Source organism: Orycteropus afer, unplaced genomic scaffold (genome assembly GCF_000298275.1).
Source record: "Orycteropus afer afer isolate SDZICR_OR568_19922 unplaced genomic scaffold, OryAfe1.0 scaffold00057, whole genome shotgun sequence".
Classification (NCBI taxonomy): domain Eukaryota; kingdom Metazoa; phylum Chordata; class Mammalia; order Tubulidentata; family Orycteropodidae; genus Orycteropus; species Orycteropus afer.
The window spans coordinates 290,669-315,596 of record NW_006921644.1 but is presented as its reverse complement, the minus strand read 5'-3'; the positions used below and the strand labels follow the sequence as shown (position 1 = coordinate 315,596).

At 41.6% G+C, this 24,928-nt stretch overlaps 1 protein-coding gene across 1 annotated transcript in view; it reads right to left on the bottom strand.

Annotated features, from left to right (window-relative positions):
• The window catches only part of CNTNAP4 (contactin associated protein family member 4), a 330,923-nt gene that overhangs the window by 103,633 nt on the left and 202,362 nt on the right, over positions 1-24,928 (bottom strand). The window contains exons 5-8 of the mRNA XM_007939189.2: positions 16,944-17,147; positions 16,185-16,369; positions 14,997-15,140; positions 11,191-11,452 (exon numbers count right to left, since the gene is read on the bottom strand). Of these exons, the coding sequence (XP_007937380.2) occupies positions 11,191-11,452; positions 14,997-15,140; positions 16,185-16,369; positions 16,944-17,147 (795 nt within the window). The remainder of the gene's footprint in view (positions 1-11,190; positions 11,453-14,996; positions 15,141-16,184; positions 16,370-16,943; positions 17,148-24,928) is intronic.

The following is a 24,928-nucleotide window of genomic DNA, read 5'->3' as shown; positions in this document are numbered from 1 at the left end:
CCTCGGAAAGACGATGGGACAATCTGCTTCCGTAGTGATACCGCCTCGGTAACCCTAGGAGGGGTGGCTACGAGTCGGATCCGACTCCAGGGCAGTGAGTTGGGTTTGGTTTGGTTTCTTTTCCCCAGGTATTGACTACACAAGTCTACCGCAAACTTTCAGACAGAAAATGCTGTGCAGCTCCTCCCTGGGGCGATTACATTTCTTTACCCGGGTGTGTTGGCTCAAACACAGGTTCTAGCCTGGAGAATGAAACGCACTTTTACATCCCATCATGATGCAAAAATAAGTAAATAAATAAAAGATCTTCAAAGACCCAACTCTGGCTTGGTTTGTCAAAGAGAAAGGGAAAGACAGGACAACTGAAATACGAAGGATGTCGGTTAGATGCTTTTAGACGCATTTTCTAAGGGCTGTCTATTTTAAACAACTGACAGAAGTTATGTAATCCCTGACAGCATGTGCGGGCACTGAAAGAAATCACATGTCCCAGATTTGTCATCCACTGCTTTCTTTAAGAGGATACATCTACTAAAACATCCGTGTGCACAGCTCTGTGTCAAATGTACAGAGACATCCTCCCATTCTCCTTCCCCACTTGTCATGTCTTCCACCGTCTCTTCTCAAAGCTTTGATGAGTCATAATACATGGCTTCCCGTCTGGTATTGCATCTTGGGCTTTCCATTGCTCTAGTACAGTGTTTCCAGAGCCACGTGTGATGATGGACATTTTATTTCTAATCTATTAGAGATTGATGTTTGGTAATATATGATAAAAATGAATGACTAGGGAAATCGAACAGAAAGTTACATAAAATATAGACCTATTGACCACGTGCTTAGATGCCATGGAACGTCTTGGTGCTGTAACAGTGACTAAGAACTCTTCTCAGTTTCCACAGTTGTCTTCTCACCGCTTAGCAGCAAATATCCCACTGAACCAGCCTAGTCCAGGAACCCCACTGTGAGTAGCACTCCTCTAGGCAACTGCAGAAGGATTAAGGCAAAGGCTTGGGGAGCTTTTGGAATAAAACAGTCAGTATGGAAGCCAAGTTAGATTAAGACTTAAAGGGGAAAAAAAAAAAAAAAAAAAGAATGCTAGGACAGCCTGCTCTTTAATTTCACAAAGTGAAATGCAATCAGCTCGCCAGCTATGATGGTGTGCCATGTTTGTGTTCTCAACTCCCATTTTTAATAGATGTCATTTGTCTATAATGAGGAGACTTACCACCTGCCAATGGGATTTATTACCCAAATTAAATAATAAATAATACATGTAATTCATTTCAAAAAACTCTACATAATGAAAGCCATAAGTTATTAATCAGATTCTTTTTTTTTTTTTTTGTAACTATACAATTCCTTCCCACTTTGAAGTCTGAGAGAAGCAAACCCCATTCAAAGGCAACATTACTATGAAAGAAGGGAAGAAGGAGGAATAGTAGAAATTACATAGAACTTATATATTGTTCTTGATATTGTTAACTAAATGCCAATTCTAGTTGGCTACCCGCCAGTTCAGAACTTTTGAGTCTAAAGGAGGAGGTATGTTGTTGGTCTGATATCAATAATAACAATGATAATGAAGGTTTTTTTTTTTTACGCTCTTAAGCAAAAGAGGTACTGTGTGCTTTACATGTTTGCTTTCATTTAAGCTTCACCATAATGACCATTCTCCTCTATTATTCTTATTTTAAATATGAAGAAGAGGAGGCTGATGTAAGCTGAACAAGTTAACCCAAGGTAAGGTCCTATCTGGCTGGTGAGTGGCAGAGCAAGAACAGAAACTTGAATCTGACTTCAAAACCACATCTTCTCTCCCTACAGGAGAGGTGGTTGCTAAGTTCTTTTTCTTACGTTAAAAATTTAACTTTGGAAAAGAGAAAAGTACCAACCACTCATATCAAAGATGACTAAACTGAAGATTTCTACCAACTTCTGCAGTCTGGAATTAATCAAACATACAATCAAGATGCATTAATCATTACTGCTGACTGGAATGTGAAAGCTGGAAACAAAGAAGAAGCATCAGCAGTTGGAAAACACGGCCTTGGTGACAGGAACGACGCAGGAGATCCAACGACCGAACTGCGCAAGAACAGTCACTTATTCATTCCAAAGACCTTTCTCAACAGCATAAAGGCTACACATGTGGACCTCATGTGATGGAATGTACAGGAATCAAACAGACTGTATCTGTGGAAAGCTCAGTATCATCAGTCAGAGCAAGGCCAGGGGCTGACTGTGGAATAGACCACCAATTGCTCATTTGCTAGTTGAAGTTGAAGTTGAGACAAATTAAAATAAGTCCACGAGAGCCCAAGTATGACCTTGACTATGTTGTTGTTGAGGTGAATTTGAGTCAGTTCTGACTCAAAGTGACCCTATGTACAACAGAACAAAAAACTGCCTGGCCCCATGCAATCCTCAGAACCATTGCTGTGTTTGATCCTGTTGTTGCAACTCCTTTGTCAATCCATCTTCTTCAGGATCTTCTTCTGTTTTGCTGGCCCTTTACCAAGCATCATGGCCAGAATGCTCCTTAGAAGCAAAGACGGCGAGAGTCCATCTCTTGTACTTTGGACACGTTATCAGGAGGGAAGAGTCCCAGAGGAAAGACATCATGATTGATCAGAAGTATATCCCACTTGCATTTAGAGACAATTTCAAGAACAGATCTGACACATTCAGCACTAATGACAGAAGACCAGACGAGTTGTGGGATGATACCAAATATGAACAGAGCAGAAGATTATTAGAAAGAAAGCAAAGACCAAAATGGATGTCAGAGAAGATTCTGAAACTTACTCTTAAACAGAGAGTAGCTAAAGTGAAGGGAAGAAATGATAAAATAAAAATGAACAGAAGAATTCAAAGGACAGCTCAAGAAGACAAAGTAAAACATTACAGTGAAATGTGCAAAGACATGGAGTTGGAAAACCAAAAGGGAAGAACCTGCTTGACATTTACCAAGCTGAGAGAACTGAAGGAAAAAAACCAAGCCTCAAGTTGCAATAGAAAAGATTCTGTGGCCAAAATAACGAAAAACACAGGAAGGATCAAAAGAAGACAGAAGGAAAACACAGTGTCACTTTATCAAAGAGAACTGTTGACATTCAACCAATTCAGGAGGTAGCATATGATCAACAACAGATGATATTTAAGGAAGAGGGCCAAAGTACATGGAAGGCATTGGTCAAAAACAAGTCTCCAGGAACTGATGGACTATCAATTGAGATGTTTCAACATACAGATGCAATGTGGTAAGTATTCACTCTCCTATACCAAGAAACTTGGGAGATAGTGTCCTGGCCAGCCAACTGGAAGAGATCCATATTAGTGCCCATTCCAAAGAAAAGCGATCCAACAGAATGCAGAAATTAGCAAACAATATCATTAACATCACATGCAAATAAAATTTTGCTGAAATTAATTAAAAATGGTTACAGCAGTATATCGAAAGGGAACTGCCAGAAATTCAAGGTGGATTCAGAAAAGGACATTGTTGGTGTCAGATGGATCTTGACTGAAAGCAAAGAATACCAGAAATATGGTTTCCTGTGTTTTATTGACTATGTAAGGGCATTCAGCTATGTGGATCATAACAAATTATTGATGACATTGGGAAAAATGGAAATTCCAGAACACTTAACAGCGTTCACAAGGAACCTGTACAGAGACCACGAGGCAGTTGATCAAACAGAACAAAAGGATACTGTGTGGTTTAAAATCAAGAAAGGTGTGCATCAAGGTTGTATCCGCTCACCATATTTATTCAGTATGGATGCTGAGGAAATGATCCAAAAAGATGAACTATATGAAGAAGAATGTGGCATCAGGACTTAAAACCTATGATATGCACATGACACAACCTTGCTTTCTGGATGTGAAGATGACTTGAAGCACTTACTGTGAGGATAAAAGACTACAGCCTTCAGTATGGATTGTTGTTGTTATTGTTATGTACCATCGAGTCAGACCCAAATCATAGTGACTCCTCCTTGGGTTTCTGAGGCAGTATCACTATGGAAGTAGATTGCTCCATCTTCCTTCCGAGGAGTGGCTGGTGGGTTTGAACCGCCAGCCTTCTGGTTAGCAGTCAAGTGCCTTAGGCACTATGCTACCAGAGCTCCCTCAGTATGGATTACACTTCAATATAAAGAAAACAAAAATCCTCACAAGCGGACCAATAAGCAACATCATGATAAATGGGGAAAAGATTGAAGTTGTCAAGGATTTCATTTTACTTGGATCCATAATCAACACCCCCAGAAACAGCAGTCAAGAAATCAAATGATGTATTGCTTTGGGCAAATCTGCTGCAAAAGACCTCTTTTGTGTTGAAACACAAAGACATTTCTTTGAGGACAAAGGTGCGCCTGACCCAAAGCATTGCCTCATATGCATGCAGAGGAGCTCTGGTGGCGTAGTGGATAATAGCTAACCAGAGGGTCAGCAGTTCAAACCCACCAACTGTTCAGTGGAAGGAAGATGGAGCAATCTACTTCCGTAAAGATTTACAGCCTTAGAAACCCAATGAGGATTGCTATGAGTTGGAATCAACTTAATGGCAGTGAGTTTGGTTTTTGGTTTTCATATATATGTAAAAGCTGGACAACGAATAAGGAAGACTGAAAAAGAACTGATGGCTCTGAATACTGAATATACCATGGACTGCCAGAAGAATGAATGTATCTGTCTGAGAAGTACAGCCAGAATGCTCCTTAGACGCAAGGCTGGCGAGACTTCGTCTCACATACTTTCTACATATTAACAGGAGGGACGAGTCTCTGGAGAAGGACATCCTGTTTGGTAGAGTAGCGGGTTAGTGAAAAAGAGGAAGACCCTCAATTAGATAGATTGGCACAATGGCTGCAACAATGGTCTCAAACATAGAAACAACTGTGCAAGACAAGGCAGTGTTTTGTTCTGTTGTACAGAGGGTCACTATGAGTCAGAAGTATCTCGAAGGTCCCTGACAACAATAACAACAACAGTTAGGAACTGTCCTAGCACTGTCAGCTAGGCCTCGGTGTCTCCTGTTGAACATAATTAATTTCACCAAACTCTAACAGCAGACAAGGTCACTCTGTGGCTGTAATGAAATGAGACAAAAATAAACAAACAAATAAAATAAGACTATTTCATAATCTTATGCAAAAACAAGACTACTTTGAAAACCACAAAAACACCAAATTTTTCTCCCTCTCCTAGATAGTGGGAGTGAGCAACTGATTCTTTATCCATTACATCTTTAGGTCTCCTTCACTCTTCCATTCTTCTAGACAAGATTCTCAAAGATTTACCCAGTCACAGAATTACCCTTACTTCCTGATGGCATTTAATCTACAGCAAATATTCACTTCCTTAAAATCTCCTCCAAATTGGGCAATGCAACCCTAAATCCTATAAGCCATCTATAACATCCTCTTATGGTGGAATCAATGCTTCCCCAGAATGTGTGTTCTTGTTGACGTGAGCAGGAAACCCAACTTGTTGGGCTACAGGTATGCTCCTGTGGCCTTTGACTGAAAGCACTGTAACTCCAAGTGGAATAATGGAACAATAAATGAAAGTGTTGGCAATTGCAGGTAGTGGGAGAGGATGGGGTTGTGTACTGACCCCTTTCTCTCTCTCTTTCAACCATCCTTTTTAGCCTCAAACCACACATAAACACACAAAATACAGAAGGGAAAAGATTTAGATCTGCTCATATATAATCTTCTGGTACCGGCTCTAAATTTCTACAGAAACATATTACAACTGCATAGCCACCTCTTTTAAGGTTGTAATAGGCATCCACATTGTTGTTAGTGGCCATCAAGTTAGTTCCAAGTCATGGAGATCCCAGATGGGTGAGATATATCAAGGAAAATATGCCCACTGTACAGGGTAGGTGCTTCGCAACAGTGCAGAAGGCATTACACACGGACCATTACTCAAGGGTCTTGCCTGCCATCAAATATCTCTTCCAGTGCTCTGATACAGTGCCAGGCATTTTGAGAATATAGCCACTAACCAGAATCAGAAATACAGATCACTAGGTAGGTCTGGTCAAGATGAAACTATGAAGGTCACTGCTACCAATCCCTTTAGGAAAGGACAGAAGGTTAAAGGAGTGACAGGTTTATAACCTGAAAGGTGGGAATATTCCAACAGTCAAAGGGAAGATGGAAGAATTTTAAAAAAAAAAAAGGGCTTCCTTTGGGTAAGGCAAGTCACGTGCGCTGCTCCGCCGCCAGGCCACAGGATTCTAGGATGCCTAGAAAGTGAGAAACGCAGACACATCTCAAGTGCAGTTCTGTCTCTGCCAGGATCCACCCCTGTGAACCTGAGGCTTGTTGATAGCTCTGATTTTTACGTTTAGGCAAAAGTAGCCACAGAAATGGTAAAGTCATAGCAGCTATCCCAAATTCAACAATGATTTGTTTTAAATGGAGAAATATAACTACATCAGTCCCTGCGCTTTTCCTGCCACGGGAATGATCTCATTTTCTTGCTCTGAAATCTCTAAAGGACTGAGCATATTTTGTGTCACAAAGGCTTTTACGCTATTGTCGTGAGCTGCCATGGAGTCAGCTCCTGCCTCCCGGTGACTCCATGCACAATGGAACCAGATGCAGCCAGCGGTGGGCCATCCCCACCATCAGTTGCAGATTGGACCATCGTGATGCACAGGGTTTTCCTGGGCTGACTTTTGGAAATAGATTGCCAGGCTTTTTTCTCGTTTTTTTACTTTTTTTAACTAGTGTGTCCTAGTCTGGAAGCCCCGCCGAAATTTGTTCAGCATCACACAACATACAAGGCCTCCACTGACATAGCTGCACGTGAAGTGCAAACCAAGAAAACCCAAACTCACCGCTGTCTAGTTGATCCCGACTCATAGTGACCCCTCCTTGGGTTTCTCCTTGGGTTTCTGAGGCAGTAAACCTCTACGGCAATAGATTGCCCAATCTTCCTTCCAAGGAGTGGCTGGTGGGTTTGAACTGCCAGCCTTCTAGTTAGCAGTCAAGTACCTTAGGCACCACACCACCAGAGGTGCACTGGCTGAAAATCCAACTTGGGTCTCTGGCCTGGAAGGCTGGGACTCTATCAATGAACCACCAATGCTCCATGAGGGATTTTATAGGATCAGTATGCTTTGTAATTAAGAATAATATGTTGTTGTTGTTATTATGTGCTGTCGAGTTGGCACCGACTCATAGCGACTCCTCCTTGGGTTGCCGAGGCAGCATCACTATGGAAGTAGATTGCCCAACCTTCCTTCCAAGGAGTGGCTGGTGGGTTTGAACCGCCAGCCTTCTGGTTAGCAGTCAAGTGTCTTAGGCACTATGCTACCAGAGCTCCTAAGAATAATATAACACTTAAATATTTTAAAAAATGATACAGTCTGACATAATATCTTTTAATAATTCAAAATGACAAATGGAAAAATTGTGCATCATGTTAAAAATGGAGCCTGATAATTCAAACATATGCACAATTCAGTTCTTTCTCAACACAAGTTAACCTTGATTCCAATGTAGAAGATACAAAAATACTGAATTTTCAAAGCAGATTATATTGGTAGTATGTATTTCCCATTGTTGTTGTTGTTATGTGCCATCGAGTCAGACCCGACTCATAGCGACCCCTCCTTGGGTTTCTGAGGCAGTATCACTACGGAAGTAGATTGCCAACCTTCCTTCCAAGGAGTGAATGGTGGGTTTGAACTGCCAGCCCTCTGGTTAGCAGTCAAGTGCCTTAGGCACTACGCTACCAGACGTGAAGCCAGCCTTATGCAATGGAAATATTTAGTATAATATGATATTGATTCATGAATGAGTACTCCATTCTCTTTAGAGTCATCAGGGTACATTCTGATGACTGATTTAATATTGAATATCACACTCAGGAGCCGTAGTTGAAAAGTCCTCTCCCATGGGAGAACTAACGACCACCCACCCACCGAGTACTCAAGCTGTCTATTTTCAAATGAAAAATGTATTTGCTTCACTGAAACTAGCAGAAATTGATATTGTACAAAGAACCTGGGAAAATGAGGGAGGGGGAATTGGTATGGGAAGGCATACTTGTGTTACCTGAAACGTAACAATTTCACTACATTGATATTCATGTGGAGCCCAGGGTCCTTATTATTCACTACGAAAATAATCACACTGAATCACATGATGTCATGATGGATTATATTGTATATGAATTTAAACATTAGGGGATATTTTTTTACAGTCTCACACCTAGTAATTTATTAAACATGCATGCCTGCAAAGTCATTCAAAATGAACTCGCTTCTTGGGGCTCTTACTGTACGGAAGCAGTTTCTTTAAGAAGTTGGAAACTGGCCTATGAATATAACCGTTTCAGAGGATGTCAAATACATCACAATAAACTGCGCATTAATGGCAAGCTTAGACCATAGTTTTAGGGAGCCTATTAATTATTAATATGACAGTGATTAATTTATTTCCTCTCCAGCATGCAAATCTATCACATTTTGAGCATTACATAAAAAGTCACAGCATAGAACCTCCGAGAAAAATGATGATGATGTTGATTGAACTTCCAGCTCTTACCTCCAATCTGCAGTTACAGATGAACAATAGCAAAACGATATGCAAATAACAGACTTGTGTATTCATCTGTAGACTTTTCTTATAATTTCCACCCATATTTTAACTTTTTTATTCCCCTCTTCCAGTCATATTCTATGAATTTTGTCATAGTTAATGTAGAGAGTAGTTACAATGGCAACTTTAAATTGTTTTTAAAGATCATTTATTAAGTTAATGGAACTATTTATCCCAATGTGACCTCTAGTTGTTTGGCTTTGATGTTCTGTGTACGTGAAAATGTGATGAAGATCCCCTGGCAAGAGCTATATCATTTTAATGAAGACAAAAAAGTAGCCCTCACCCAAAGCACTGACCTAAATTGGATGCTAATTTCCCAGACACTAATACAGTCACCTTAATTTTATTACTTGTAAGTATCACAGCAATACTGTGTGCAGCCTGGAAGTGGAAAGAATTCCATCTGGTGCCCACATGGATGCACCCTGCACAATCTTTGCGAGCCCTGAAATGTATCCAGCTCTGCACAAAATACACTAGCAAGTTAATCTGACAAAATATTTAGGTATCACGCTGCCCGCTGATACAGAGATAGAGATTGCGCCAAGACCTCTCCGTTCTCAGCTCTCTCTGGGTCTCGGGAATGCACAGCTCCTCCTTCCTTCCTTTGTCCTGATATATTCAACTTGAATTCTTACCTTGAAAATAAAATCAACTAAATGGAAGTTCTGGTCCTCGATTTACAAATCCAGCCGGTAAAATAAAAGCACTTGGGGATCCCCCACCTCCCCTACTTCCTTCCACCTCATTCAAAACAGATTGGTTACCATCTGTCATTACTCAAGAAGGCCAATTGGTGATCTGAGCCCAAATTAACAAGATTATGAAACATGCCCCCAAACAATTAACAACAAATAAAAAAGACAGATTATTTTTCAAGGGACTGGAGAGGGTGGAAGAGAAAAGGCACAGAGAGAAGAGGAGGACTCTGCTGCCAAAAAGTGCCACCTCCTCCATACTGTTCAACGTAGCCAATACTATCCCCACCTTCCAAAGGAAACAACTGAACCTAGAAACGTGAAGTCATCCGTTCAAAGGCATAAAACTAAAGAAAGAAGAATTAGGAGTCAAATCCTGTTCTGCCTTTTCTACCAGGCTCTCCCCACTTAGAACTGAACCTGAGCCATACAGTCAGCCAAGGAGAAAGACATCCCTGCCTCTGCCGGTGTGTGTCATGGTAACTGAACGACCCGGCAAGCATCTATCATCTGCAGAATACGTATCCTGTCTGATCTCCTTAGGCACGTAGCAGGACAGTAAGTGACAACGAGAGACAAACACCCAAATATGTGGGACCTCCCAAGGGCTCAGAATAATGGAAAGAGAGTCCAACGAAAGGAATATCAACTGTGGTTTAATGCTCTGTCTCAGGAAATGGACTAGAAGTGATCTTTCAAGTGTTACAAATACAAGGATATTTTTAAGAAAAATTATGACTATCTTAGAATATAAAAAGAACGTGTATCCAATACTTTAACTCGTTATTTATTAAGGGAACCACCAGTTCAAATGAGAATCCAAATCGTAGCCATACATACAGGCCACCAGAAAAATCTGAAATGAATGAACTTAACAGAAAGCAAAAGGTCCTGGGTGGTGTGGATGGCCTGTGCACAACAGCTAATCTAAAGGTTGGCGGTTCGCACCCACCCATTAGTGCTGCTGACGGAAGGCCTGGTGATTCACTTCTGTTAAGATTAGAACCAGTAAAACCCAATGGAGCATTTCCACTCTGTAACACATGGGACACCATGAGTCAGAATGCACTCAACGGTAACTTAACGCTAAGCGCCACATCACCAAACCAAAACCTCAGACTATTTCCTGTAAATGCGCAACCTTCCCAAAAGCCAAAACCTAAGCCAACCAATTAAGATTTGCCTGTTCAGCTTAGCCTAGCTCAAAATATCTCCTTCATCACAAATAAGGCAAGGAAGTGTCGGCCAGTAAATCTGAAATTGCCAGCAGAGCTCACTTGCTCCTGAGTGCCCATGACCAAAACACCCTTCGGCTTTGTACCGCTCTTCAAAGCTCTTGTCTGACCTTCAGACCAGGCACCTGCCAATTCACAAACTGCAAACCAAGCCTAGGAGTTTGTACACAAATTTAGTCTTGTAGAAATTTTATTTTTAACAGGGGTTAGTGGTAACCCCTGGATTTGTAGATAGTTGGTCTTCAGGTGACCCCCCGAACTTGTGGGCTGGTATCTGAAGTCTTGGGCAGAGCTGGCAGTCTGGAGTACTGTGCCCTTCATGACTGAGAACTGACCTGACTCCGGGTAGTCAGGTCACAGGAACTGCAAAGCCACTGGTGTCAGAATTGCTTTCAGACCCCATAACATGGTTTTGGTTAATGGGAACTGTCAGCAGTGGAGCCACACTTAAAAGAAAGTAAGAATCAAGTTCCTCTAAGGAAGGCCAATGATCATCTTATTAACTCAAGTATTCATTTATTAAACAAATATTAATTTTTTGGTTCAGTCTAAGACGTGGAGAAGGGACACAGTGATTATGAAATCTAACAAATCCGTACGCTTTGCCTGTGGGGAGACGTTTATTACCTGCTGTGATGTCACTGGGTAATCTTCCTGGCGGGAAGAGGTTCAGTCTAAGTTTTCCATCATGAAGAAAGAGGAGGAGACTTCCTGGGACAAGGTGAAGGTCAGTGAATAGCAAAAGTCCTGCCTTATTCCAAGTTCGAAACTGAAAAGCGGCAGAAACCTCATCCTCTCCGGAAGTGCCTGGAAGCGCTAAGTAACTCCGGGAGCTCAGAAAAGTCACGGGCACTGACTGCGGTTGTGAACAAGAAAATGACACGTTGCCCTGAAAAGAAAGCACAAGAAGCACTCAGAGTGACGCTCCCACGGCATTCGGAACAGGCTTAGGAATCTTCACAAAGCTGCTTATCCCTCACACCTCCTCACTTTAAAACAACAGAAATTGCTGTCGACATGAAAACAGCATTCATCTCCAAGAGCCTTCAAACCCAGCGCTATGATGCTCAGGCACACCCTTCCCTGGGCGTTCGGGTGAAATTCTTTGCTCCCATTTTCCCATTTTCTCAATTTAATAAAGGCATCTAGCTCAGGGTAACTGAATCTGAGAGAAATTTATTTCAGCTAACTCATTTTGGAATGTTCCACCTGGCTCTCCCTTCCTGCTCATCTCACCCACTTTGCAGCGTCTGCCTTCCAACTTGCCCAAGCAACCAATATTAATGAACGAGTGACTGGCTGTCTGTATTTTTCTCCACTCTCATTGAATCGATGCACAGTACACACTTTCAGTTATTACCCATACACATGGATGTATGCACGAATGCACTTACCTACAGCTTTGGCATTACCTGGATGACTGAAACAGGGTCCCTGCTCCAGGCACTTTATTGTATCATACATTCTTCACTAAGCAGTAGCCTATGGTAATCTCTTCGGGTTACCCGGCATTACCCTGACCCACGCTTTTTATTGCTGAGTAATATTCTCTCCTGGGCATGATCTCATTTTCACTCTATTCTTTCCCTGATGAGTGGCATTCACTCAATTTCCAGATTTTGTCTCTACCACAAAGTTGCAATAAACACTCTGCATGTTTCTCTGTGTAATGATCATTTTACTTTTATGGAAGAGGGTCTTAGACCCAGAGCTATTGTACCCATAGGTCTTAAGAAGCACTCTCAGATTTTCTTTCTTTTTAAAGATGGAGATACTGTACATTACCACCAGTCATACAGGAGGGCATCCTTTTCTGTCAACCTTGCCAGAAACCAGTATCACAAAGCTTTTACATTTTCAGTGGTTCAGTGACAAAATACCAGGTTGATATCTCATTTGTAGTTACCTGTGGTTACCTGACGACTAGTGAATTTGAGCATTTTCATAGGTTTGTTGCTCATCTGGACTTGCGTTTCTATGCAAGCTCTGGTCTCTCTGTCCATTTGTCCATTTTCTTTCCTTTTCCTTTTTGAAGACTTTTGTCTTCTTATCACTTTGTCCTTTCAGATCAGATTTACACATATTTATTCATGATGTAATGGCTTTGCAATAAATGTTCAAAACACTGGAACTGTATGAAGTCTGCCAGCAAAATAGTGTGTATGGAAAAATAGTCCACTACTGAAGCAAGATAGATATTGAAGGATTTCAATTAACTTTAAGGTGGGAATGACTTTGCAGTAATTAAATATGTTCCTTATCGTACTTGAGGGTTGGGCAATCCTACTTCCGTAGTGATACTGCCTCGGAAACCCAAGGAGGGGTCGCTATGAGTCGGGGCCGACTCGACGGCATATAACAACAACAACAACAACAACATCATGCTTCAGGAAGGAAGACAAGTGCTTTCAGTTTTTATTTAAATAAGCTTTAACAAACTTTCTAAATAGAAATTTGAAAACACAATGAAATCAAGTCTATGTAGAAGAATACACGTTGGCACTAAAACATTTGGTCTTGGTCAAACAAGAACATTTGGCTAGCTTGTGATTCTGCTAAGGGTGAGCTTGCTTTCACTGTAAACACGTATCTTGTCCCCATGAAGGAAATAACAAAAGCTGAAGAATAAACTGCACTGACCCATAATGTAAAGGCAATTTTAAGACTATCAAACCCTGTGAAAATGGAAACATTTTAGTAGCTGCAGTTTGGACTTATGCTTCATTTGGACAGCTGCTGGCTGCCCTACAAAGCTGCACAGCCCCCTAACAAGGAAGAATGGGTGTGAGCTGCATAAGCCATTTCCAGAAACCATTTGCTAATGCAACTCACACACATACACGCTCACACACTTCTTTATAATATTTATATGTTCCTTTCAAATCATTCTCCCTTTTAAACAAAAAAGTAACTATTTTAAAATCTTGCTGGATGTTTGCTCATAAAAACACTATCAATTCACACATGGAATTTGGAATAAATGCTCTGTAAACAATACATTTTCTCATAATGTGCTTTGGGATTTGTTGAAACAACAGGACCTTAAATTTACATATTTTGAATTTAAACATCAAAAGAAATTTATTCGAGCAGATACAGGTGTCGGCTTTTCTGTTGTCAAGCTGGCTGGGCTGGAAACCATGGGCCCCAGAACTCCACTCTCAAGCAATCTGGGTAAAAGTTAGCCAAAGGAGGGTTTGCATGCTACTTGGGAGGCAGGGTGGCACTCTGGCCGCCAGTCTCCCGAGGTCTCTCTGTGGCCATGTGCTATGTAGGACGGGCTCTGAGGTACTGCCTTTCTCCAGCTGTTCCTGCATTGCCCCACTTTGCGCCATCTTTTCTTCCTGACCATTGGTCCTGCTGACCACAGAAAGCCCAGGCTCACCACCGGGGGTGTGGCCAGGGGCCCACAGTGGTGCTACTTCTCCAGAAGGGGCAGTTGCCAGAGGCTTTCAAGAACTTCCTTCGTGGGCTGAAAACGCTTGGCATCACCGATGCCCCACCAGCTCTGATATGTCTACACACACCATTGCTTCTGGCAGAAGCAGATACTATTCGTATGTCCCCTCAACTTCCTCAGATCCTCGGACAACTGTTAAGAGCCAAATGATGAAAACAAAAAACAGGGCAGTTGTCACTGAGTCAGTTCTGACTCCTGGCAACCCCCATACGTGTCAGGGTAGCTCTGGGCCCCACTGGGTTTTCAATGGCTGACTTTTCAGAAGCACATCACGGGGCCCTTTGTCCGAGGTGCCTCTGGGTGGCCTGGACCTGCACCCTTTCAGTTAGCAGACGAATGCCACCCAGGGACTTTGTTAAGATCCACGTCATATAACATAGCCTTGGTTTTATAACCCCCACAGTGGCCGCTGCTTCCACGAGAGAACGCTAACCAAGAGTTGTATTTAAATTCTGCCACATCTCCATACAAGTGGAATATAATGCGGCCTGACCAATACAGCTATCTGGGCAGGTTGGCAGATGCAGTGTTGTAGCAGCTTATTAGTTTCTTATGTTTGAGATGAATGACCGTGGCAAAATACACGGTTTTCCAATTCTGTCTAATATGCATGGATATTATCTCATTCCAAGAACTTGGTATGCTCATCTGGTGAGTTTCTCAGGGAATATCTTGTTAGGGAAATTACAGCCCAGAATAAATTTGCCTCCTGAGTTCAGTATTATCCCAACAAAAGTAAGATATCAACTGCATAATAGAAAACTGGTTTCTTTCATATAAAAATAATCACGCCCTCTGAATTATCATTTTTTTTTTTTTAGACAGAATTAATCCCTTATAGGCATACTGCCACTCAGAGAAAAAATTTAAAAGAATAAGCAATCTCTAAATAATCACAAGTGGGGATTCAATATGGAGCACTGACTGCAGGCACACCAGATGTGCACCCATCGCCTCCCACGGAGACTCTTACCAGAGCGATGATCTGTGGTTTGTGTCTCTTGGCCAAATCAATGATATCCACTCCATTATAATAGAGATTCTCCAAACACCCGTGAAAATTGTTCTGTGGGAACGACACCGATTTTCCAGGTGCTGGAATCCCTCCAAAGCTGATCTTAGAAAGAAAAATGGCATCAATAATATTGTTTAGTGATTTTCTGAAAATCTGCTTAAATATTTGTGATTAGCAAGTATAACTGTAATCATCACAGATCGATCAATCCTTCATCACTCTGCACTGTCATATTGCTAATTTCAAATGGGATTTTGAAAATCAATTAATTAAGACACAGAACTCAAAACAAATTTATATGCACTCAGTTTTCATTTACACTACAGTGTTATTATCCTTACAGGCTGCTAATCATACTAGGTTTCGATATTTCTATTGGTTGAAGGAAAAATACATCTTTCGGCCCACAGCCAATCTTGATCTGTTTAGTAATGGAAACCAGTTATAGTGGCATTTTACTTCATATGCATTTCTGACATACATTCATATTTGTGCATTTGAATTGATTGTTACTTAACTCATCAATTTGCTTGTGCCTAATTTCTCCCTATAAATCTGCACTGGTTGGGGTGCCCTTTGGCACAGAGATATCATACAATGTATCCTCTATTGACTTGTGGTAATGAGATCTCCTCATGGAAAGATTTTCCTACAGGTGGGAGGATGTGACTACACATCACGGGCAGAAAGATGCTCTTGATATAACAAGTTAGCATATTGTGAGGAAGATGAAGTCTCAGCAGTAGTTGTGACCACACCTGCTATTCTTAATGGGTTTTCTCATTTCCACCTTGGGAAACACTGCACAAGAACTATTTATTCTGAAAGGGGAGTTTTCTATAGTATATTGTCTTTGAGGAGGTTATATTACATAAAAGCCCCCCTCCAAAAAAAACCCTCAATACTATTAAACTGATTCCAGTTCACAGCAACCCTACAGAACAAAGTAGAACTGCTTTATAGGGTTTCCAACTCTAATCTTCACAGGAGCAGAATGCCACATCTTTCTCCCATGGAGTTGCCAGAGAGTTTGAACAACCAACCTCTTGGTTAGTAGCTGAGCGCTTACCCACTGTGCCACAGGGGCTTCTTACATATCTCACACACATTATGAAATCTGTATTAATTGAAATGCAGTCATCACACCTCATAATCAAGGTCCAGGTAACTGAATTCTCCCTGTGCATGGAAACGACGCGTGTGCTCATCTACCGTGAAGTTGACTTGCTTGCCCAAGCGTTGGATGAGCACTGAGTGCCAGTGCTGGTCATCCAGAAGGCTGCCCAGGGTGAGACTGACCAGGCTCTCAGTGGAAGGCAGCTGAGTGTCACCTTAGAAGAGGAAAAAAATAAAAGCACCATGATTCCCAGTGTGAAAAAAAGAAAGAAAGAAAAAGTTCCCTTTTTGTAAGCCAGCATATCTCAGAATAATTGCGATGTCCCTCCACATGTTCCATCCCAAATACTATATGGTTTTATCTGAGGCTTGGGTAAAATATCCTTTTGACCTTGTTGTAATTTCTTCCACTGTTAATTCATTTTATTAATATTACTCATTGCATGCTCATTTTCTATGTAAATTTTATCTTTGTTACAACCTCATTATTTTTACTACCTCCATATTTTTCAATGACCCATCCCATTTTTTATGATATCAGAAAATGGAAAATGGCTGTGTAGTTATATTGGTGCTATGTAAAAGCACTGAATGAGGGTCTTGCCCGATTTGCAAGATATGAGTCATTTTCACATGAAGGTAAAATATTATTATACACACACATATACACAAGTTCCAGAATCTAAAAATAACATATCATAACTGTTAAAATTAAGCTATAAAAGTGCAGACTGATCTAAATGACATCCAATTAGTCAGATTTCCAAACATCACACCCAATAGTTTTACCTGAATTAATAAGTAAATAGAGCCTCCCTCTTCTTAATTCCAGTGTGATGTGATCTCCATTTTGCCCTTCTCTGTGGAGTAGAATCCCATCACTCTGCATGGTTTTAAATTTCAAAGAAATAACATCTTTTATTGGGCTCATGGATTTTTTATCGAATCTATAGAGAAAGGAACTTTTTCCATCAAGGTCAACCACCTCTGATCCTAGAAACAAAGACATTAAAAAGTCATTCCAAAGATAAATATCCTTTCAGTAAAGCATTTGGAATACATGTCTGGAAAACGTGACACATCCCACACCCATGTGCAGACAGTTCAGCTCTGGCCCAGTCATTATAAGGGAAAACCAAATCCACTGCCACAAGGTCGATTCCAACTCACAGCGCCCCTAGAGGACAAGACAGAACTTCCCGATAGGGTTTCCAAGGCTGTGATCTTTACAGAAGCAGACTGCCACATCTTCCTCCCATCGAGCCCCTGGTGGGTTTGAAATGCCAACCTTTTCCAGTTAACATCCAAGTGCTTAACCGCTGTGCCACCACGGCTTCTTTTGTACAAACTGTACATAAAAGAAGTCCACACACAAACGCACACACACACTTTAGACCTATCAAATGTTGCTTTGAGTACATACTACACTAACCTGTGGGTTCTATTTTATTTTACTTGGACTAAGGACAGTAGGAGCTCTGGTAGTGTAGTGCCTAAGGCATTTGGCTGCTAACCAGAAGGCTGGCGGTTCAAACCCACCAGCCACTCCTCGGAAGGAAGATGGGACAATCTACTTCCGTAGTGATACTGCCTCGGAAACCCAAGGAAGGGTCGCTATGAGTCGAGTCCGACTCGATGGCATATAACAACAGCAACAACAAGGGACAGTACATAAGGACAAAGCTATTCTCTGTCTTTCAAGGGCAATGCCTGAAAGACACTGATTTAATATTATAAGGTCTGTTCGGCTGCCCGTGTGTCATAGCTGTGACACTGATGTGTTTTCTCAGCTTCCTGATGGTGTCTTATCTCCTCATTGTCAAGATCACTTCCATTCAGTTCATCTGAAAAAAGATGTCATGTTATACCAGTGCATCAGTCAAAATCAGTTGTGCCCTGAACAAGAGACACAAAGAGAACTGATAATACTCAGATAGCCTAGCAGTGTTTTCTACACTTTGCAAGTCAAAGATTATTTTAAAGAAAAAAAAGGAAAGAAAGAAAAAAAAAGTAATTACCCTTGAAAGTGCATTTGTGTAATAAATGAAGAGGTTAGGGAAACCCAGTAAAATATGAAGCTATTCTTCAAGTGGTTAGCTGACTTCTTGCAGTCAACAGAATGACATTATGGTTTACTCATCTCGTTTCATTTGGCAAACTTATTACAGCCACTTGTACGCCCAAATACGCATTTTTTTTTCGATTATCCATCATATTTAATGTGAACCATTTATATGCACCCCTCCCCCACAAATAAATAATTTCATCTACTTTATGCAGCTATTTCTCGACAATTGGGAGGTTAGCCTCTCTCACATCCTGTTACTGTGCATTTAAGGAATTCGCTCACCAAGTGCACATGAATAAACATTGTACTCTGTAGCAATGTTACCCAAACAATTATTCCTTGTTAGATAGCGGGATGAATGTGCATGATAGAAACATAACTCTGTGTCAAATACAAATAATGTGTTCTATGATTATTAGATTACAATAAATTAGGGAGAATTCCAATAAGGCAGACTTTAAATGCTGACACATTTGGAGCAACGCTGTTATCTCTGAGCTAATGTATGGCTTCAAGGCAATCGTCAGAGCAATGATTTTATATCAGATAGAGTCTATTTTTGGAATGAGCTACTGAGGGAATTTTCTCCCATTTGTAAAGGGTTTAGACTGTGTTACTTTAGCCTACCGTTTCCTTTTCTCTCCTCTTTCCTATTGTGATTATTACACTATAATGGTGATACCCATCTTCCATGGGGCCCAAAGCCTTTGTGCCTGGAATATTTCCATCTGCAAAATGAGGTGGTGAGAAACTTATCAGAAAATTGATACCTAGAGCAATGGTACACTTTTTCATTTCTTAAACTGAAGCCACTCACCATTTGCTTTCACTCTTACCTACTGTCTCCGTACTTCACAAGTAAACCACTATGCGATGCCAAGCAGTCATCTGATGAACATTTACTGCCCCACCACACGTGAGGTGCTGTGCTGGCTCCTGAGATAAAAGAGTGACCCACACAAACGTGGTCCCACCCTCCTGGAGCTTTCATTCAGTGACGACAGCCATTACTAAACAAGTGAACACATAAGGTCCTAACACCGGTACAGACTGTAAGCAAAGGAGGCATTCTGACAGAGAGGCCAGATGACTGGTGCCATTTTAGGTGGTTGGGAAAGGTCTCTTGGTGTTCTTGGCATTTCAGAGGTCTAGCAACCGGAGGGTAAGGCATGTTCTAATCAGTAATCAACTCACTGTTGCTGTCTTCACTTCCTGCAATGTGTCCCTAATAAACTAGAATCGCTACTGGAATGTTCAATTTCAAGATGGCTAGACACTCTTCCCGGTGCTTTCTCTCTTTAACTGTCACATGGGTGGCTGAGAAACTCCAATGACAATAAATAATTTAGTGCTCAGAGGAAGGAAGGAGGTGGGCTCACTTTGATCAAAGTGGCCTGAAAACAAGAAAGTGGGGAAGAAGGAGAATGAACAAACTGGCTGCAAGGAGAAACTGCAGCACAGAGTATACGTACATGCAAAGCGTGCCTTTCAGAAAGGAGCTAGATACACTTCAGAGGGTGAGGGGCACTGTCACTGCCAGGAAGCTTTAAGTTACAGACACACAATATATAGATAGGCACGCTTCTAAAAGGAAAACATCCAGAACGATTTCTTACTACTGATAGGAAACTTGCTTATAATAGCTCTAACATAAGTCATTTGTATGAAAAGTTACTTACAGAAGCACGTCAGATGTACAAAAGCATAGAATTTTTAAAAAATAATTTATTCTATTTTGCTGTTGCTGTTGGGGCTATACACAGCAAAACACACACCAATTCACAGTTTCTACAGGTACCTTTTGTTACACTGATAACATTCTTTGAGTTGTGCGACCATGCAACCATTCGCACCCTCCTTTCTGAGTTCCTCCTTCCCCATTAGGATAAACTCACTGCCCAGGAAGGCACCTACCCAATCTCTCAAGTTACTGCTGAGGCTGCTTATGTGTACTTCAACACCTTATGTTATTTGGTTCCTTGATTGGGAGGTTCAGGGTCATGGTTTCATGGGACATCCATCCCACTTAACTGGCCTAATGATTTCTTGTTACTCTTGTTAGATGCTATCGAGTTGGCTCTGACTCATGGTGACCCTATATACAACACAATGAAACACTGCTCAGTCCTGTGGCAGCCTCACAATCTCTGCTATACCTGAGCCCATCGTTGCAGCCACTGTTGTCACCCCATCTTCTTGAGGGGCTTCCCCTTCACTGACCCTTCACCTTACCAAACATGATATCCTTCTCCAGGGAATGGTCCCTTCTGACAACATGACCAAAGCAGGTGAGACAAAGTCTGGCCACTCTTGTTTTCAAGGACCATTCTGGCTGCACTTCCTCCAGGACAGACTTGTTCATTCTTCTGGAAGTCCATGGTACTTTTAGTACTCTTCCCCAACACCACAATTCAAAGGCATCTTCTTCGCTCTTCCTTGTTCATTGTTCGGCTCTCACATGCATCTGAAGTGACTGAAAATACTATGGTTTGGGTCAGGCACACCTTAGCCTTCAAAGTGATATCTTTGATCCTAAACACTTTGAAGCGGTTGTTAGCAGCAGATTTGCCCAGTACAGTGAGACGTCTCATTTCCTGACTGCTGCTTCCATGGGGGTTGACTGTGGATCCAAGAAAAATGAAATCCCTGCCAAATGCAATCTTTTCTCCATTTATCATGATGTTGTGGTTGTGAGGATTTTTGTTTCTTTTTGTTGAGATGTAATCCATACTGAAGACTGAGGTAATCACCAACCTTTTGATTAGCTTCCAAATATCTCAACCGCTACACTACCAGAGTTCTTAATCTAATGTATAAAAGCATATAATTTTTGAAAATTATTTATTCTATTTTATTGTTGTTGCTGGTCAGACTACACATGGCAAAATACACGCAAATTTAACAGTTTCTATATGAACTTTCAGTGACATTGATAATATTCTTCAAGTCATGCAACCATACTCACCCTCCTTTTTGAGTTCCTCCTTCCCCATTAACATAAACTCACTGTCCAGGAAGGCATCTATCCAATCTTTCAAGTTACTGCTAAGGTGCTTATGTATAAACTAACACCTCATGGGATCTGGAGGTTTAAGGTCACGGTTTCACAGGACATCTCAGTTTACCTGTCTAATAACATGTTATTAGTTTTGTTATTAGTTTACTGCATAGCACGTGGGCTCTTAAAAGCTGTCAGGTGGTCATCCAAGGCGCAACGATTGGTCTCATTCACCTGGGCCAACAGGGAAGGAAAGAGAATCGGGATTCTTAGCAACCCCCATTGGGTTTCTGAAGCGGTAAATCTTTATGGAAGTAGATTGCCCAGTCTTCCTTTCATGGAGGGGCTGGTGGGTTTGAACCGCCAGCCTTCTGGTTAGCAGTCAAGTGCCTTAGGCACTACACTACCAGAGTTTCCATGCAATGTGTGGCTAATTGCTTCCATGAACAAATGCCTCCTTTGCATTTGGAGAATTGGATGGTGCCTGGCTACTCATAGTGAGCATCGTGATCAAAGATTCTATAGAAGAATCCTGATCAAAAGGGGAGAAATGTGAGACAGAATTTCAAATTCTCATGGCATCCAGAATTCCTGGAGACTTGGAGGCTGGAGGAATCCTGGAAATAATTGCCCTGAGATTATCTTTAAACCTTAAACCAAAAACATCCCTTGAATATCCTTTAAACCCAACAACAGTCTACTTAACTAGTAACGAATGTCTGTGTTGAGCATGATGCTCTTTTAAGATCTATATGGGATCAAATAGATCAAAAAAGTGTAAGTTTTAAACAACATGCATAAAATACTGAGTCATGTATATTTTTCAAGAGTTGCTGGCATCTAAATTGTACTCAGTTAATGTCAGTTACTACTACTACTACTATTATTTATTATTAAAATGTTTGTCAGGGAAAGAGGTACAGAAAGAAATCGTGTAATAATGTATTTGGTGTATTTGTAAAACAAAAACAAAAAGGTTGGACTCTTTAAAATAAAAAAAGAAAGTAAATTTCTGAAGCTCACAAGAAACCCTCAGTTATCAATGTCATCGCCAGGTCACGCAGGAACAATGATATCCAGCCATCTGTGGGCTCTGTGGCTCTTTCTGTGGCTGGAGCTGACTCACCGCAGCAACCATCGGTGACCCAAACGCCTCAGGAATATTCTACCTCATCTCTCTCAGAGCAGGAACCAAGGAAAGAAGTGACCCTCACAGCCTGTAAGCCCCACTCTCCTATCCACTTTCCCTGTGGCTCTGGGAAATGCTGCTGCTGCTGTTATGTGCTGAGGAGTCGATCAAACGCGTACTGCCCCTGCAGGACAGGGCAGAACTGCCCAGAGCGTTTCCAAGGCTGTAATCCTCATGGGAGCACATCGCCAGGTTTTTCCTCCCATGGAGCTGCTGGCAGGTTCAGTTAGCAGCTAAAAGCTTAACCACTGCGCCACCAGGGTTCCTTCAAAGACGCATTGTCTCCTTCATTCACATGATTCCGAAATGCAATCTCTGTGAAATGAAGAGCTGACCAATAGAAAACGCCCAGCGTGTCTCAGGGAATTATGTCAGAAGTGGCGTTGCTGAGATGTTCCTTCTGCTTTCCCCCCACACACGCACATAGGGAGTTTTAGTCTGTGAACACAGGGGAGGGCAGCAATGCTGCAAAGCAGAGTGTACCTTGTCCCGGGAGCTCACAGCTTAGTGAGGAAGATGCCCCACACCCCGCGACGTAATTATTCACAGCTGTGTTCCAAGCTCTGCTTTGGTCCCAGGTCTGGGTCTCGAACGATTTCAAAGATGCGCAGGAGAAGGCGGCCATCCACTTCAGCCTGAGACGGACATCAGCTAAACTGCAAAAATGCTTTTCCTCCTGGAACAGCAAACCAGTCTTCTACCTCCGTATATTTCAAATGCAAAACACCCCCCTCGCTGTTGCATCCACCACTTTACTGTGTGTTCTCCCCTTCCCTATTTCCCACCCTACCTACAGAAGTTTGAAGCGTCTCAAATTTGAGGGGTTGCCATTTGAAAAGCAAGGCTCTTCCCAACCCTTCCCCCCTCATGGATTGCTAAGGAAAACATATCCAAGAGCAGTTTCTTCAATGGGGCTCCATGGTCCAGCTGAGTCAGGAGCCACTGAGAAGCATCTCATATGCAACATCCTGAGCTCAGCCTGAAGCCCCCAAAATTAGAATTTGAGGGTGATACCCAGAAATCAGGTTCCTGGGTGATCCTGAAGCAGACAACAGTAGAGGATTTTCTTTGCAGAAAGAACAAATAGGTGACAGGAACGGAAATGACTAATCTCACTACATACTGAATTGTACTATGGAAAGAAAATACATTTTATTTATTTATTCTGTAGGTGACACTTGGAGACAGTTGTGGAGGTGGTAGGGACATATCCCTGAAAGATGTGTCAGGGATAAATTAACATGAGTTTAGCTATGAATCATCACATTAATGACTAAAAAACTTAAAACAGAAAATTTAGAACAGAAAATGCACAAACTGGAAGAAAAACACTTGAATAACAGAAAAATGACTGTATTTGAAGATGATGAAAGAGTTCTTCTTAAAAAAAAGATAATTGGAATATTTGCCTATTAATTATCTGGGAATCATCCCAAACATTATAAATAGGGAAAGAGTTCTACCCTGAAAGACCAAACAAACAAACAGGGCTTACAATCCAGCAGAAAAAAGGGCTATGGACCAAACTCTCTGTTATACATGAAGTCAGCCTTAAACACTAATGACAGGGATCCCATGTGTGTCAGTGTAGACCTGTGCTCCACAGGGTTTTCCAATGGCTCATCTGTTGGAAGTGGGTTGCCAGGCATTTGCTCCCAGGTGCCTATGGGTGTAATGAAATTGTAGCCTTCCAGTTAGAAACCATGTGCGTTAACCACTGGCGCCACTTAAGCAGGGGCTCTAAACACTGATCATCCTGCTTCTTTATTGGAAAATGACTCTGTGAATTACTCAACAAACAGAGGCATGAATTTGACTTCTAAGAAATGTAAATCAGACACACACACACCCTGTTAAACTATTCTATAGTGAAATAATAAGGCAACGCCATGAGGAATAGCCACTTGAGACCTGCATTACTGCATTGGTTTGAGAGAGATGGAGAGGAGAGATCAAACCCTTGAGAAATCAACAACAGGATGTAGGTCGTACTATTTTTGCCCAGCAGCACAAAAGAACACAGAGTGATTTAAGGGACTCTTAAGTTTAAAACAACTAAAATTAATACAATAAAAAGGAAGAAGGTAGCAGAAACAAGTGCTACCCGAAACCACAGGAAGAAGGTGACTTTACTAACATGGCTTTAAATAGACTGAGCTCAGGCCAGTGACACTGCTCCAAGAGGTGATGGGAACAAACACGAGCACTGCCATTTAAATATCGGTCTATATTAACCTTTTTAAGAGATTTGAAATTGGTAGCATCTACTGTGTCAAGGACACTTGAACACAGTATCAGTGGGTCTAGGGTGCATTTCAGTCTCTAATGGTTATTTGTGACTGTCTGTTGCAGTGCCACAGAAATGACTTCAGGGCTGATTCTCGGTTACCTGATCTAGAATAGGTGGAGAATAATCCCAGACTTGGCAAACATGCCGTGGGTAGCCAGTGGAGGAGCTCTGGTGGGATAGTGGATAAGGTATTTGGCTGCTAACCAGAAGCCAGCGGTTCAAACCCACC